The 18,982-nt window shown below is 35.7% G+C and overlaps 1 protein-coding gene across 5 annotated transcripts in view; it reads right to left on the reverse strand.

Moving 5' to 3' along the window:
• Positions 1–18,982, reverse strand: part of OSBPL3 (oxysterol binding protein like 3) — a 580,670-nt gene that overhangs the window by 140,378 nt on the left and 421,310 nt on the right. For all 5 annotated transcript variants that reach the window (XM_053714156.1, XM_053714152.1, XM_053714153.1 and 2 more), the window contains 2 exons: positions 14,376–14,471; positions 11,910–12,063 (listed from right to left, as the gene is read on the reverse strand). In XM_053714156.1, the coding sequence (XP_053570131.1) occupies positions 11,910–12,063; positions 14,376–14,471 (250 nt within the window). The remainder of the gene's footprint in view (positions 1–11,909; positions 12,064–14,375; positions 14,472–18,982) is intronic.

An 18,982-nucleotide genomic window follows, 5' to 3' on the forward strand; every position in this document is an offset into this window, starting at 1 on the left:
CAACAAATTCCCAAACAAAATTTCCACTTAGGATAAATAACTGCCTTATCCGAAATAAGATAAAGCGAATCACACTGCAAAGCCGAGAGTACCTAAAATCTTCGAGCAGAAGATATAGCAAAAACTTCTAATATAAAAATAATCAAAATCTAAGGAATGCCATGACTCAAACTGAGCCTGCTGCAAAACCTTAAAACTAAGGTTAAAACGCCAAGAGGAGCAACAGACTTAATCACAGGCCTGATACTAACCAGGGTCTGACAAAAAGATTACACGTCTGGCTCATCCGCCAGACACCTGTGTAAAAAAGGATAACGCAGAAATCTGACCTTTCAGAAAACTGACTGACAAACTGTCCTCCAGACCTTCCCGGAGAAAAGGCAAAACCCCCAGGAATCCTGACCCTACTTCAAAGAGTAGTCCTGGGATTCACACTAATCAGGAAATTTACGCCATACCTTATGGTAAAAATTACCAGTAATAGGCTTGCGAGCCTGAATCATGGTCTCAATGACTGATTAAAAAAAAAAAAAAAAAAAAAACACTTAGACAGAACTAACCATTTAATCTCCAAGCAGAAAGCTTCAGAGAAAACAAAAGTTCAATAAAAGAATGGACCCTGAAATAGAAGGTCCTTCCTCAGGAACAACCACCAAGGTGGAAGAAATACATCTCTGCTAGGTCTGTAATACCAGATCTTGTGAGACTATGCAGGAACTATTATAATACTGATGTTCACTCCCATTTGATAAGAGCAATGACTCGTGGAAGGAGAACAAACTGAGGAACAGGGATGTCAGACTGAAATCCCACAGAACCGTCAGGGTATTTAACAGAGCAGCCTGCTGATCTCTTGACTTTTAACATAACTTGGAAGCTTGGCGTACTGCCGTCTCCAACTCCAGCACCCCCCCATTAGAGGGTTAACCTGGAGAACATCTCCAGGAGAAGAGCCCACTCCCCAGGATGAAAAATCTGACTGCTCAAGAAGTCCGCTCCCGGTATTCACTCCTGAAATGTGAATAGTGAATAAACTAATGTGAGCATCCGCCCACCGAACAATCCACGCCAACCATGGCGAAGAACTCCAGATTTCTCCCAGGTGGTTATTGTAAACCACTGAGATTAAATTGTTCAACTAGAACCTGAAAAACTGGTTAAGACAACTGAGGTCAAGCCATCAGAGCATTGTAGATCATTCTCAACTCCAAGATGGTTATGGGAAGAGCAGACTCCTCTCAAGTCCATAGTCACCCACCCAACAGGCAAGTGACCATGGTCATTATTACTCAGGAAGGTCTCTGGGAGCATGTGCCCAGAGACAGATGTTCCTGAGAAAACCAAGAAATTCTGGGGAATGAGGGCAACAATCCCGCTACCTCTCATAAGCTAAGCGAGCGATCTATCACTAATTCCCCTCTCTGATCCACAGGGAAAAATCTCATTTTGACAGATCTAGATCTATCCTCCGACACAGAGCCACAAGATCCACGGTCCACTATCTAAACATGAATAACATCAGACTCTCAGATGGAATCGAGCAAAGGAATAATTGTCCAATGAAACAACCATAAGACCTATTACCTCCATACATTGAGCCACTGAAGGGCCAAATAGAAGAGGACCGAAAGAAACAAGAGGAAAGAATCCTCTATTTTCTGAAAACATATTTTCAGAGATAAACTAAGATGGTTTCTAAGAAAACTACCCCTGTAGCTGGAACAAGGGAACTCAATTTCAGATTCACTTCCCATCTGTGGGAATGAGCAAAGACAACAAAATCTCTGTATGAGAGTTTGCTTGTTGAAAAGATGGCATCTGAACCATTATGACGTCCAGGAAGGGCACGATAGCAATTCCTGGAAACTAAATGCCTGCCAAGATAGTCCCCTCTGGGATCCGTGGCAAGGCAAAAGGGAAGAGTCACAAGCTGAACGTGTTTGACATAAAGGCAAAACTCAGGAACTTGAAAATACATGTCACCATGAACTGACCCTTTTGAACCAAAGGAAGAATGAAACCCCTGGTTTCCACCTTGAAAGGACGGTACCCAGAGAAAAATTTGTTGAGACACTTTAGATCTACCATAGGACGAAAAATTCCTTCTTTTCAGGAACTACGAACAGGAATGAATAGAATTCTAGACCCTGTTCCATTACAGGAACTGGACCTAACACTCACAGGGAAGAGAGGTCCCAAACTCACTTCAAAAATATCTCACTGTTATCTGACCTGCAGATAAATTGAGAGGTGGAACCTGTATCTGGGAGAAAATGTATGAATTCTATGTAGAAAACCTGAGATACTATGTCCACAGCCTATCTGGGGCATCTCATATCCATGTTTGAAGACAAGCAGAGAGATTTAGCCCCCCCACTTGGAAACCGATCCCGGATTAGGGGCAAACTGTTTTATGTCTATTCATCTTGTCTTGCAGTAGAAAAGACCCTTTTCCATCCGTAATATCAGAAATATTCCTGTCAAAGCAGGATCAAACAAGGTCTTACCCTTTGAAGGAAGCACCAGAAGCTTAAACTCAGAGGAAAATCCACTGAATATAGCCACAACACCCCACGGGCTAGCTTAAGAACATTAAATCTGTTCTGGATCTCCTCCAAAGGAGTCCCTACCAAATTGGAATCAAACAAGGCACCCCACCAATAGGATGCTGCACTTGACCCAGGCAATACAAAACTTCCATGTAAGCCTCCCGCTTAGTCCATTGATCCTGAAAACAACAGCTACCCTCTCTAGGAATCGTAGTTCTCTTAGCCAGAGTAGAAATGCCCTACTACTATAGGCACTGTGCTCCATGATATTTAATGGAGACAGCAACAGGAAACATCCTTTAAAAGACAGGAGACAGGGAAAAAGTGAATCCCTGACTTCTTCCATTACTGTGAAAATCTGTCAGCACGGTTTGGAACAGGAAAAAACTTCCACAGAGGAATCCTAGTAAATTTACTAGATTCTGCAGGGTTGATAATGACAGACGTATCGGAGTCGCTCCAAATTAGCCAAAACCTCCTTTAACAATACACAAAGGTATCCAAGCTTAAATCTGAAGGTTACTACTTCAGCATCAGATGAAGGAATTATACCATCTGAATCTGAGATTTCACCCTCAGAGGCTACCGACGTATCCTCATCATCAAACCTATGAGGAAAAGCAGTTAGTGTAGCCGTAGGTGGAACAGAAACCTTACTATCTGAATCTCTAATATTCCTCTTGCGATTTCCCATAAGTATAGGAAAAGCAGATAATGCCACAGATACCGCAGAAGATACCTGGGCAGCAAATAACTCCTCCAGGAGATTGAGAGGAACCGCAGGGCACTGCATGTGATGCCATAAAGGCTTGGGATGATTGAGGAGAAAGCTGTGGCATTGCCTAAACAGCATCAACCTTAGAGACAATGGGCTCAGTGGGCAGCAATCAATCTTATAAATAAAGAGTTAAAAATGAATCAGAGCACTGAATTGCATATGCAAAACCAAAAGTGCTTCAGGGTACAACATGCGTTCTTAGAACAAAATAGTTTGGAAAACAAAGAAATTGTGCCTCAAAACAGAACACTGTTTTATAACAGAAAATAATTTGACTTTCAATATTTCTTAAAATGAGGATTATATTTCCAATTGCTTGGTTTAGTTTGCTTTATACGGTTAAAATACACTTATGACAATGTCGTTATTTTTTTGAAGGGACCAATAACTGCAATGATAAGGAAGATACAATTAAATTATTTGTAAAAATATATTGTGGCACTGTTAGTAATGATGACGATTGTACTGTACTTACAGGGTGTTACCTATTGCTATTGTTTTTCTTTTTGTTGTTGTTGTTTCTGTTATTGGAACTGTATACTGAATTGGTTAATAAAAAAATAAAAAAAACCTACTCAGGCTTTCTATTTTAGGGCAGCAACAATGTTAGGAAATCGCAGCAAGGCTCACAAGTTCCTAACTGCTTTAAAGCCACCACTACTCTACTGAAGAGATTGACGTTGACTACAGCTATACCCAGAACATAGGAAAGATCAGCGCACACCTACTATGGCTTTCAAAATAATAGAATCTTGCTTGAAGCGAAAGAAATCCAATTTTTCTTCAGACATCAAAAACTTCACCTCCTACATTAACAGAGGCAAAGACAATGACTGGGGGTTGTGGGAAGGGATACTTAACAGCTTTGCTGTGGTGCTCTTCGTCTCCTCCTGCTGGCCAGGAGTGGTATTCCCAACAGTAATTGATGGAGCCATGGACTCACCATATCTTAGCAAAGAAAGAATCTTTAGTGACAGCAAATATTGGCGTAAGTAAGGGGATGAAACAGGGCTATACTGGCTAAAAAATTTGGGCTGCTTTCCATGTTTAAATTGTTCAAATTCTAACATCTTAATACATGGTCCCTAATGAATCATCCTAAAAGGGGCAAATTATTTTACATCAAAGGACATTATAACTGTATTGAATTGTACGCACTATTTATTTGTGTTTGTATTATGTATAATGCAATTCTACGGTCATTAATGGTCCTTTAAATAAAAAATATACCTCATCCCCATCTTCCGCTATTTCTGAGCAAATCTCGAGTATTTCCTGCTTCTCCCTCAATGTATGTGTCAGATCAATTTGCAAATTAGATGATTGTTATGTATCTGTGTGCAGATACATTTTTACCCAAGGGTAGATCACAAATAAAACTTCCCTTTAATAACACACCATCTTATGCAAATGATTGTCTTTTTATTCACAAAGACAAGTAGGGATGCCACCTTTTCTGGAAAAAATACTGGCCAAACTAATAAGCATAAATAATTATACAGCATAAATCAGTAACTAAAGCTGCTAGGATATATTTTAAATGATCATTTGTTTATAATTAGATTTCAACACACTTAGAAGTTTCATCATTTTACAACATACATTTCTATATGTATTATTTATTTTCTATATTCACTTGAACCATTAAAATACCGGCCATGTTGGTAAAATACCGGCCATGTTGGTAAAATACCGGCTGGGTGGCAAGTGCAACCCTAAAGACAAGCCCATAATGAAGTTCAGCTGCCATTCTCACATGGTACTAAACTCCAGCAAGCTACAATTTCCATGTTTATTATAATACCCCTCCCTTAGACCTCCTATGACTTTCCTCTATTTGCTCAATCTTTCTTCAGTTCTGACCACACTGTAACTTTTTGTTTGGTAACAAATGGGATATTTATAAAGTCTGATTATAGACCTAAATATATGATTATATTATTATTATTATTATTACAATCAACAAATAGTTTCTGAGAAGGAATGCAAATTAAAGTGAATGTAAATTTTGATGCTAAAGTGCCCGGTTTTTACAAATTCTATTAAAAACAAGGGCACTTTAATTCATCAAAATTTACATTTCACTCGTGTTGTGAAAAAATACTTACTTTTTAATCTTGACAGCCGCTCCAGCTTCCTCCGCCCGTTGCAAAACCTCTTCCTGGGTCTAAAATGAGGAATCTGGCTTCCTCCAATCATAGTGTTGAATCAGACACTGATTCCCCCAGGGGGGGAAGCCGTGATTGGAGAATGACCGATCCTTCATTTCTGACGTCAGAAATGGCTTGTGACGACTGCGGGAAGCTGGAGTAGCTGTCAAGTTTAAAAGGTAAGTATTTTTTCACAACACGATTGAAATGTAAATTTTTATTAATTAAAGTACCCCTGTTTTTAATAGAATTTTTAAAAAACGGGCACTTTAGAATCAAAATTTACATTCACTTTAAATTGCATGTATAAAGTTTTGATACCATTTTTTTGTTCTTTTTCATTTTTAAAGAGATACAAAACAACATTTTTCTTTCATGATTCAGACAGATCATGTGACTTTAAAGGGACATGAAACCAATTTTTTTTTCTTTCATGATTCAGAAAGAACATACAATTTTAAACAACTTTCCAATTTACTTGTATTAACTAATTTCTTTAATTCTCTTGATATTCTTTGTTGAAAAGCATATCTAAATTGGCTCGGTAGCCGCTAATTGGTGCCTTGTGTGATTGTTTCACCCATGAGCATTCTATTTCTTCAACAAAGGATACCCAAAGAATAAAGCAAATTAGATAATAGAAGTAAATTGGAATGTTGTTTAAAATTGTACTCTCTATCTGAATCATGAAAGAAAAATTTGGGGGTTATGTCCCTTTAAACAACATTCCATTTTACTTCTATTATCTAATTTGCTTCATACTTTTAGTATTCTTCGTAGAAAAGCATGACTAGGCTCAGGAGCAGCAATACATTACTGGGAGCTAGCTGCTAATTGGGGGCTGCACACAAATGCCTCTTTTCATTGGCTCCACTAGCTGCCAGTAGTGCATAGCTGCTCACTCAACAAAGGATTTCAAGAGAATGAAGCAGATTTGATAATCGAAGTAAACTTGAAAAGTTATTGAACATCACATGCTCTATTTTTTTTTAAAAAGGATTACCATGTAACATTTTTCTTTGTGGGAACCTGAAAGGGTTAAAAGGAAGGGAAGCTTATTACATGTTTGACAATAATTCTATCCTCCCAATACATATTCTGCATAAATGTATTCAGATTTAGATCTAATAATTTATAATTAGTTAATACAGCGCTTAGCATTTTGAAGTGCTTATAATTACTTTTGATCTAAAAGACACTAGTTATTTAAGCTGCATATTTGTTTATTTATTTTAAATAATTCCATTAAAGGTTATATTTCAAATTACTAAACTCATATTTCAGAGTGATGTTAAAGGGACACTGAACCCAGATTTTTTCTTTTGTGATTCAGATAGAGCATGCAATTTTAAGCAACTTTCTAATGTACTCCTATTAGCAAATGTTCTTCATTCTCTTTGTATCTTTATTTGAAAAGCAAGAATGTAAGTTTAGATGCCGGCCCATTTTTGATGAACAACCTGGTTGTCCTTGCTGATTGGTGGATACATTCATCCACCAATAAACAAGTTCTGTCCAGGGTTGTGGACTTTCTTTTTCAAATAAAGACAGCAAGAGAACAAAGAAAAATTGATAATTGGAGTAAATTAAAAAGTTGCTTAAAATTGCATGCTTTATCTGAATCACAAAATCTGATTCTGCATGTTGCATAAAAGTTGATGTTAAATAAGCTTAAAGTGTTAAAGAAATGGAAATTATTAAAGTATTTACAAAGTAGACTATATGTTGGAAAAAATCCTTGGTGTGAGTGATATTTAGGAAACAATGTTGCAATTTGTTTCAATAAAGACTCCTGCTATACAATCTTATACTTTGTTATATGACTAGATGTATCGTCGCAAGAGATATTAAACTGTTAAACCATTTTTTAAATCTGGAAAAAACAAGAGAATCACCTCCTGCTATACAAATTTATACTTTGTTATATGACTAGATGTATATTCACAAGAGGAACTAGACAATTATACCGTTTTCATAAATCCTAATCAAACAAGAGAATCAATATAAAAAAATATATTTACTTAGGATATTGGTAAAATGACAAAATCTGTAAAATTCATAGACCTATAACTTAGGTATAATTAAATATATAATATATATTTTTTTATCGATTCTCTTGTTTGATTAGGATTTATGAAAACGGTATAATTATCTAGTTCCTCTTGTGAATATACATCTAGTCATATAACAAAGTATAAATTTGTATAGCAGGAGGTGATTCTCTTGTTTTTTCCAGATTTAATAAAACGGTTTAACAGTTTAATATCTCTTGCGACGATACATCTAGTCATATAACAAAGTATAAGATTGTATAGCAGGAGTCTTTATTGAAACAAATTGCAACATTGTTTCCTAAATATCACTCACACCAAGGATTTTTTCCAACATATAGTCTACTTTCTAAATACTTTAATAATCTCCATTTCTTTAACACTTTAAGCTTATTTAGCGCCTTCCTATATATATATTATTTATTCACTACACGTTTTTTTTTTGTCTAGGAGGAGGACAGTAATAGGGAGGCTTAAGTGTTTTAAATCCAGCGCTATGCACACTATACACCCTTTATTAAAGTTGATGTTGAATGACCGATTAGTAACAGAAGAAATAAAAGTATTGCCTACTGTTACTGTTTGACAGGATATACAATTGAAATTGTTACATTTAAAGTTTCCCTAACTGGGTAACCAAGTTCTAGTGATGGTATGTTTGTTTACTTGAACCATACTTGGCGAAAGTTTCGAAACCAAGGTTTCTGGTTTTCATAAAACAAATTTACATTTGCTAACAAATGGTGTGAAGGAACTATCATTACTCAAAAGTTTCAAATGTTTTCTTAAAATGCCAATAACTATGTCTGGTTCTCACATATATCTAAGTAATATGTTTCTTAAGAAATGTATATCAAAATCGTGAGCTTGGTTTTATTGTAGAAATATTTAGTTGTCTTATTATATTGCTATAGATTCCTGCATATATATTGCTATAGATTCCTGCATATGTTTTCATGATACTAATGAACAGGACTGTCATAGCACTTATCTTAATAGGTAACTAGCACTTCCTTTATTTATGATATCTCTCTCCCTATTGCCATATATGATTACTGATCCTCTTATTAGGTCAGAAACTACTTTTCCCTCGTTATACAAATGCCCTCATAGAGCGTCTTCAAGGTTCAGCTAAATTTCCACAAATGTTTTATTTGTTAGATCAGCTTTATGGAAGGAATAAATATTTGAGAATACATAAGATAAGTGAACCTCCTCCAACAGGTAAATCTAATCTTGATAACTTTTGCTATATATTTGTACACCAATTTTTAAGCTACTTACTAATTCTGTTGTCTTTTGAATCTGACATATTTTAAGCTACCATAGGCCTAAGAGTGACTGTATATATCATCCTAATTCTTCACTGAATGTATTAATCAATTAAGAACCTCCCTTATACCACATTTTCTTAATCTAGGTACAATAGTGACCATATTCACTTTAGGAGGTTTCCTAGATTTTATACATAACAAGCAATGAGATATCATAATCTTATGTGCATACTTATTATTATATTTGACTTATATTCATAGATACTTGCAGGAATGATATACTACCACCAGATACATGCGAGTCTGTTGTTTCAGATAGCACTCTCTACCACTAAATAGGTTTGAATGTAGTTCATTTTGGGATTAACCTTCAAATGTATGTCACTCTAATTCTATATTATTATAAATGATCAATGTGAATTCATTTAGAAAGATATTTGTAGGGGAAGCTCATCTGTATTGGTTATATATGTGAATTGTATAATAACATACCTAAAGCAGATTCATCCCTCCTCAATTGTACCATCTAGTTCAGCATCTGTATTTTGTACAATATCCTATTTCGAGTTTTGCTTGCACTTATATATAGACATATGTTTGTGTTTGTTATTGCTAATTATCTCAATAAAAAAATATTGAAATATAAAAAGAAAAGAAAAATGCTCTAAAAACTGTGGGCCGCATGTACTAAGGGCTGTGTGGACAAGGCTCTCAACTTGAGAACTTGTCCACACTGCTTTGCATCGAGTCAGCAGCGGGACCCTGTATGTCCCCTGCCCGGATGTATATTTACCCACTTGTTTGAGTATGTAATGCTGCCACCTTCTCTAGCGTGAGAGAAGGGCCTGTCAATCACCCTGAGTAAGCAAGTTGGGGGTGATTTCGATACGCAGACCTCCCAACTGTACTTATTTGAGAGGTACAGTCCCTGATTCTGAACTCTGTCCCTCTGAGACAGCCATATGTCCCTCTTTACAGAATTTCCCTTAGCCCCTCCCATGAAACTTCCCTGACACATCCACAGACCACCAAAAAAAAACCCACTAACTACCCATGATCATTCCCCTCCCAACATGGTTCTGCTCACACAATGGTGATGGGCTCCTATCAAGCGCCTGTGTCCCTGATTCTTAGCCACAGAGAGTGTAAGAGCTTAATACAATGCAAGGAGCAAGTTTGCATGTGCGAGAACACCCAGCAAGTGCTCAGAAGCAGCTTACACTGCTCAGTACATTGATCTTTATGTGCCAGCCAAAAACAAACAAAAAATGCTTATACGTTATTATTGTTTACAAATGAATTCAATATATTAACAAAAAGAGAGAGAGAGAGAGGAGGAAGGGAAAGGAATCATAAATATTAAATGAAATCTGAATCAATAAAACAGTGAAGAGTGGAATACCAAGCTACATAATAAAACATCTTTTTATCCCCTGGGGGAGAAAAGTACCTTGTTTTAAATAAAGGAATCATGAAATCTTCAGTCACTAAGCAATTAATACTCCATACTGAACATATGTAGGTAAAATGTATGTATATAATACTGGCGTGGACTCACATTATAATCTAGTAGTTTGTTTGCAGGCAGAGTTATAATTTTAAATATATAAATTGATCAAACAAATTAGCAGCTATATATATATAAGTCATACTCTAATAAACAAGTAGTTACCATGATCCCAGTGTCAGAAAATTATATATATATATATATGTTCCTAGATCCAAAAAGGTTAGCAAAGTGTATAGCCATTTAGTAACAGTGTAAAACACAGATCATTGTGTTTAATAAAACCATATTCCAGATTATAGTTTTCACAAATGTAACGCTTGATTTTTTGCCACCATATAGGGTGAAATTCTTTGCCTTGGAAAAGGAATTCCCCTTGGCTGTCAGTGACATGTAATTTGGAATGTCAAATCTGGAATTATTTCAAATTTCTATGAGCAGTTAATGTCTTAAGATGAAGTTATCAAACATTACTGTGTAAATATAGAACCTAAGTATATAACCTAACGACGCAGTAATTCCACTGGAATGTGGCAGTTATAGACAGAACTGATCCAGCTATTAGTTTTAGAGTTTTTTTGAAAATAAAATAGTAATTGACATTAGTTAAATCAAGCAGATTTTGTTCTTTCATGAATTCAAATACATTCTTGTAAAAAGTTGAAAAAGCAAACAATTTAAAGGGACATTATAGCGCAAAAATAAGCTGCTCTAAAGCTAATTAGCACTAGAGACCCTGCAAAGTTATGTGTTTAATCCCTACAAAGAACTGCTGGCCTCAAGTGGAAACTGCCACAGAGTGAGTCACAGATGGATTGTGGGACTGAAGCTGCTGATTGGCTGAATCTGCTTGACACCAGCAGTTTTCTGTGGCTCCCGAGCAGTACTTTAAATATGTGTGTCACTAGAATGGCCCTTTAACTAGTTTCTCCAGTAGAATATTAAAACAAATACAATATGACAGAACATAAAACACAATGTTATAGAATGCAATTAACAATTTGACCATCTAACCTAAATAATTTAACAAATGCAGAGGCGCCACTGTTGCTAGGAAAAACAGCAATGTGTATTAATTAGTGTTACTGTGGAAGATAAAAGTAAAGTGCTGTCTTCACTTGGTTTAAAAGCAAATTGACATTAATGTTTAAAAGACTCATTAATAGTAATTCACATGCATCACAGAAATTATAGCATTGAAATAATATTGAAACTTTATGTTAAAGGGACAGGAAACCCCAAAAAATGATTTAATGATTCAGATAGAAAATGCAATTTTAAACAACTTTCCAATTTACTTCTATTATCTAAATGTGCTTCATTCTCTTGATATACTTTGTTGAAGGAGCAGCAATGCACTACTGGGAGCTAGATGAATGCAGTGGGTGCACCAATGACATGAGACATATATGTGCAACCACCAAACAGTCGCTCCTAAGTTATCCCTTTTAACAAAGGATATCAAGAGAACAAAACAAATTAGATAACAGAAAAAAATTGGAAAGTGGTTTAAAATCACATGCTCTATCTGAATCATACTTGGGTTTCACGTCCCTTTAAGCAAAAAACTATAACAGAAATAAATTCAGTGCTTTCTTACCTTTGTTAGCCATATGACACAGATCATCTTGCATTTTGGTAAACTTTGAATTATCGGAGCCACTGGAGTATTGTTTCTCCTCAGCATAATCCATGGTTGATAAATTTGGGTTGGAAGCATGTAATCTTATGGACCCTGGAAAAGCCGGAGGAACCTGCACAACAAAACATATGCAGTTTTTTGTATATACAATACAGTAGGCGCTCTGCATTCATTGCACTGATGTCTAAAACAACTTATAAATTATAAACAGCATTTTTATGTTCCATCTAAAAGGGCATTACAATGTATTACATGGCTGCATGTTTGTTTTTTTATTTAATGGATATTCCTTTTCTGAATAAACTAACTATTTATACAGGATTTGTCTGTATTAGCCACTGAGTAATAAAGTCCCAGAAATCAATAGTATATCATGCACTTCCTATTAGGTTCACTTTAAATGTAAACATATTTTATGTAACCAGTTTTCATGTAAAAATATATTTTAACAGTTTATCTGCTTCTCTTCCTATACAGAGGCATTCTATTGTAAAACATACATGGTCTAATCCTCCATTTTACCTTACTGACCAATGACCATAGCTAACTATGTTTAACTCTTACACAGGGATTGGAGAATGTTTTGCAACATTCGAAAAATAAAATGAATTTTAAACACATCCGTTCCTTTTGAATTTCAAATGTTTGTACAACATTCTAAAATTTGTTTAAAGGGACAGTCCACTCCAGAATTGTTATTGTGTAAAAAGATAGATACCTTTATTATCCATTCCCCAGTTTTGCATAACCAACTTGGTTATATTAATACACTTTTTACCCCTGTGATTACCTTGTACCTAAGCCTCTGCAGACTTCCTCCTTATTTAAGTTTTTTGACTCATTGCTGACTCCTAGGTAGCTCCACCAGCATGAGCACAAGGTTATCTATATGGCACACATGAACTAATGCCCTCTAGCTGTGAAAAACTTTCAAATGCATTTGGATAAGAGGCAGCCTTCAAGGGTTTAGAAATTAGCATATGAGTCTACCTAGGTTTAGAGAATACAAAGAGAACAATGCAGATTTGATAATAAAAGTAAATTGGAAAGTTGTTTAAAATTGCATGCTCTATCTGAATCATGAACGTTTAACTTTGACTAGACTGTCCCTTTAATGCAATAGTATTTCTAATGATTTATTTAAATGTAATATTCAATTCAAATTATTCTAACTCAATTTGAATTATGCAATATTAAAATTTGAAAATTCGTATTGATATATTTCTGATAGTATTTCTAGTGCTCTCTTTAAATTTAATATTCGAACCATGCAATATTCGAAATAGAAAAATTTAAAACAATATATTTGTATCTACTATGTATCATTTTATTCAATTCCCTACCACATGAACTACTGAAATTCTCAATAGTATTTGTTAAATTGAATATTACATTTAAAATGTCAAAATGTGGATATTCGATCTAATTATGAACATTCGAAAATGAAAGTAACATTTGAAAAACAGAAAAAACTTTCTATTACTGAATTTTTAATAGATGTTCCTTCTTAACATTTGTTTGCCCAAAATGAATGTACACGCGACTATTCGTTCTACCAAACGAATTGCACTTTCAGCACATTTGCCAATCAGCACCGTTCAACTCAAAGTTTCACTAGGGAACTGCAAACATTACAGCACTCAAACAGGCAACCACAGGTAATAGGCAGCTACATGAGCCTGCCACTCCGGATTGGCTGACCGTTCATGTCCCGCTTAGGAGCTGCAATGTTTGTGTCCATAGTGAAAATCTACTGAAGGGATTTATCTCTGTGTTTAATCTCTTTGCATGGGATAAAAATAGATCTTGGGTCAGTAATGCAAAAATTGCATGTGCCAACAAGTTAGATCATTCTATATATCTAATGGTTCTACACAATCTAATTTGGGGGATGTAAAAATGTATCCGGAAAGCTAAATATCAAGGGTGCTTGTGGTGCTGAAGGGAGGGGCTTTTAATCTGCTATATGTTGCCTCCTCACCTTTCTCCTCGATCCCTGTAGTGAACCAGATATGCTAAAAAAAAATGGCCCCACTTCACAAATTTAGGACAGCAGCTGTATCTTAGGTTTTTTGGATGTTACAATAAGGAATGGTATGACCAGCGCCATCATAGAGATCCATACACAAGTTTTGATAAAAAATTTTGGATTCAAATTTGTACAAAACGTCATCTGTATAGTCTATCACAACAGTTTTATGGTATAAAGAACTACAAGAGCACTATAAATAAATAAAACGATGAACACAAATTTAGTTTAAAAGGTAAAGAGTGAATATACAATCAATCCTTATCTACTGATTGCCTAAGTGCTTTGTCCCTTTAAGGTAGTTTTAGGACACATACAATTCAGGTTAATAATAACTTGTTATTCATGATAAATCAAAAAAGGTCTATATGAAGACAGAAGATTTAGATTTTTACCTGCAAGGATCCTTTAGAATCTTTGCTTATCCCTTTTGCCCTCCATTTCCTCCTGTGTAATCCTTTTTCTTTCTTGGGGTTTTCAAAAGTACCCATCTGAAAATAATAATGATAAATTGTAAAGTATAAATTATAATAATAGGATAATGACATATGATATAATATGACATAATATAAGATATGATATATAGCATTATGTTAAAGGGACACTGAACCCAAATTTTTTCTTTCATAATTCAGATAAAGCATGCAATTTTAGGCAACTTTCTAATTTACTCCTATTATCAATTTTTCTTTGTTCTCTTGCTATCTTTATTTGAAAGTTAAGGAGCCAGCCAATTTTTGGTTCAGGATTCCTGGACAGCACTTGTTTATCGGTGGGTGAATTTATCCACCAATCAGCAAGAACAAACCAGGTTTGTTCACCAAAAATGGGCCGGCATCTAAATTTACATTCTTGCTTTTCAAATAAAGATACCAAGAGAATGAATTTGGGTTTAGTGTTCCTTTAAGGAAAGAGAAAATATATGTCATATAAACTATAAAATGATGGAAAATAATATAGTTACATTCCTAGGTGCACAAACTGGACTCAATAGTATAACAAGTGGAGGGAGGAGGGTATAACAATAGTTGACAAATCACTCTGGTATCGTCACTTCCACTTTTTACTTCCAGTTATGGTTACTCCTTGTTTCTTGTTTTGTCAGGTCACATGTAGCGGTCAACCAATTGCCGACACACGTTTCACCCCCTCGTCACTAGAGAAACAGGGCTTCCTCAGGGCAGTGACGAGGGGGGGGTGAAACGCGCGGTCGGCAATTGGCTGACCGATCCATGTGACCTGACACGCTTGTTTGTTTGATTGTATGGCGGAGAAATTTCAGCGTGCTGCTATCTATACGAGCCTAAGCAAGGTGAATACTTTCGGAGGACACTCTGGAGGATTTTTGATGTTATCCATTTGGTTTGCAGAGCAGATTCTACATTCTACTTGGAAAGCAGCTTGTTAGACGGAACGATTGGAGGAATAATGCTGAAGTCCGGCAGTAAACAGGTGTAGTTGACAGAGGGATACAGATTCATAGACAAGGTATTCTCCTGCATCTTTGTTTTTGCCTTAACTGTCATGCAACACTGCCTCTATTTTTGTTCCACTATCTATACAAGACAGGTGCAGTCGAAAGAGGGGTATGCCAATATATCAGAGATATCCTCCTGCATTTCTGTCTTTTGCTTCAAACCTTTTGATCTGCTGCAGTACTAACACTTATGCTTCAAGCGCTTTGCTACATGACTGTATAAAAATCCTTGCTTTCTTTGGTTCCACTTTGTGTAGGACGCTACCTATAACTTCCCTGAATTTTTGGGGAGGCCAATACCAACTGAAAGACTTATTTCACCAGTCTATTATAGACCGTTTGTAATTTTATATCATACATCTAGTCTTTTTGGCCATCAAGGCATCACCACATTGTAAAACCGCCTAAGATATGCACTTAATATTCCGTTTATGTGTACGTTATTTCGTATGATAACTTCCAAGTGTTTATGTTATGCTAAGCAACACATCTTCTGCTTGGTGCTTCTTATTTGTTGTTGTTCACTAAGTAAGTGAGTATGCACAATCTTAGTAATCCACATTTCCAGTTTTATTAAAACCTATACAGGTCTGTGAATATATTATTGAGGCTTACATTCTGTGCTTACTCAGTTGAAGCATTAACCTTGGAAATGACTACTTTTCTGTATATTCTAGGAAGTATCTAGCTTTTACTAACTGCATGTCACTTCACATGGACCGGTCCTAGTATTGGCAAGCATATGTAAATACATTTTGAATTGTATGGGTTTTTGTATTTATAGCTTTTAACCACGATAATCACTTTATCCAGTTGATTGGATGCTGTCATCTTTGACGGGCCTGCGCTCGACACAGTGTGAAAATAAACATGACTGTTTCAAATTTAGCATGTGTTGCTTCATTTTTCTATTTAAAAGAGTGCTGAATGCCCAGTCTTTGGTGTGGTTTTATTATAAACCACTTAATCTTCTGTTTTTTGTTTGATAATTATATAATGGGTCTGCACTACAATAAATTGATCATTCTCATTTGTGTATATGAGTTGGTATTTTTGTCTTTGTATACTTAGGAAGCTAATTATACATTTGCAACACTATACAAATAATAGCAGTTTTTCCATCCACATCTTTAAAAAAAAAAAAAAAAAAAAAAAAAAAAAAAAAAAAAAATAATAAAAAAATATATATATGTATATATATATATATATATATATATATATATATATATATATATATATATATATATATATATATATATATTATTTTCTAAATGTATTTCTTTTTCATTATGTAACGTTGTCTTAATGTTCTAAATATATTAGTCTTGTGTCTTGACTCATGTAGTGTTCCTAGAGATTTATGTGGTTATACTGCATAGGTTCCGAGCACCGTTAAAAGCATTCAGTGATTCTTATTTCCACAAGAACAACTTTCTTTATTGCATTTGATGACTGCAATTATAGGAGCTGTGAGAGCTCAGAAATGTTACAATCTCTGGAGACATGCATTGCAGACACAGTTCATTAAGAACATTGGATGTTATGCTTAAACTAAAAAAAGGGACACTGGATCCAAAAAATTTATTTCGGGATTCAGGAAGAACATGAAATTTTAAGCAACTTTCTAATTAACTCCTATTATCAAATTTTCTTTATTCTCTTTATTTGAAATGCAAGAATGTAAGTTTAGATGCCGGCCCATTTTTGGTGAACAACCTGGGTTGTCCTTGCTGATTGGTGGATAAATTCATCCACCAATAAAAACATGCTCTCCAGAGTTCTGAACCCAAAAAAAGCTTAGATGTCTTCTTTTTCAAATAAAGATAGCAAGAGAACGAAGAAAAATTGATAATAGCAGTCAATTAGAAGGTTGCTTAAAATTACATTCTCTATCTGAATCACAAAAGATAAAAATTGTGTTCAGTGTCCCTTTAATTGATTTAGGATCAGACCATGGTGCATTGTTCCTTAACTTAAAGCTTTTTCCTCTTTTAAAAAACAAATAAATAAAAAAGGTATATGGAAATTTAAAACAGAATTTATGCTTACCTGATAAATTACTTTCTCCAACGGTGTGTCCGGTCCACGGCGTCATCCTTACTTGTGGGATATTCTCTTCCCCAACAGGAAATGGCAAAGAGTCCCAGCAAAGCTGGTCACATGATCCCTCCTAGGCTCCACCCACCCCAGTCATTCGACCGACGGACAGGAGGAAATATATATAGGAGAAACCATATGATACCGTGGTGACTGTAGTTAGAGAAAATAATTAATCAGACCTGATTAAAAAACCAGGGCGGGCCGTGGACCGGACACACCGTTGGAGAAAGTAATTTATCAGGTAAGCATAAATTCTGTTTTCTCCAACATTGGTGTGTCCGGTCCACGGCGTCATCCTTACTTGTGGGAACCAATACCAAAGCTTTAGGACACGGATGAAGGGAGGGAGCAAATCAGGTCACCTAAATGGAAGGCACCACGGCTTGCAAAACCTTTCTCCCAAAAATAGCCTCCGAAGAAGCAAAAGTATCAAATTTGTAAAATTTGGCAAAAGTGTGCAGTGAAGACCAAGTCGCTGCCTTACATATCTGGTCAACAGAAGCCTCGTTCTTGAAGGCCCATGTGGAAGCCACAGCCCTAGTGGAGTGGGCTGTGATTCTTTCAGGAGGCTGCCGTCCGGCAGTCTCATAAGCCAATCGGATAATGCTTTTAAGCCAAAAGGAAAGAGAGGTAGAAGTCGCTTTTTGACCTCTCCTTTTACCAGAATAAACAACAAACAAGGAAGATGTTTGTCTGAAATCTTTAGTAGCCTCTAAATAGAATTTTAGAGCACGGACTACGTCCAAATTGTGTAACAAACGTTCCTTCTTTGAAACTGGATTCGGACACAAAGAAGGTACAACTATCTCCTGGTTAATATTTTTGTTGGAAACAACTTTCGGAAGAAAACCAGGCTTAGTACGCAAAACCACCTTATCTGCATGGAACACCAGATAGGTCAGAGAACACTGCAGAGCAGATAACTCTGAAACTCTTCTAGCAGAAGAAATTGCAACCAAAAACAAAACTTTCCAAGATAATAACTTAATATCTACGGAATGTAAGGGTTCAAACGGAACCCCTTGAAGAACTGAAAGAACTAGATTTAGACTCCAGGGAGGAGTCAAAGGTCTGGAAACAGGCTTGATCCTAACCAGAGCCTGAACAAATGCTTGAACATCTGGCATTGTGAAGTAAAACAGATAAAGCAGAGATCTGTCCCTTCAGAGAACTTGCAGATAATCCTTTCTCCAAACCTTCTTGTAGAAAGGATAGAAAGGATAGAATCTTAGGAATTTTTATCTTGTTCCATGGGAATCCTTTAGATTCACACCAACAGATATATTTTTTCCATATTTTATGGTAAATTTTTCTAGTTACAGGCTTTCTAGCCTGAATCAGAGTATCTATTACAGAATCTGAAAACCCACGCTTTGATAAAATCAAGCGTTCAATCTCCAAGCCGTCAGTTGGAGGGAAACCAGA

Source organism: Bombina bombina, chromosome 5 (genome assembly GCF_027579735.1).
Source record: "Bombina bombina isolate aBomBom1 chromosome 5, aBomBom1.pri, whole genome shotgun sequence".
NCBI lineage: Eukaryota > Metazoa > Chordata > Amphibia > Anura > Bombinatoridae > Bombina > Bombina bombina.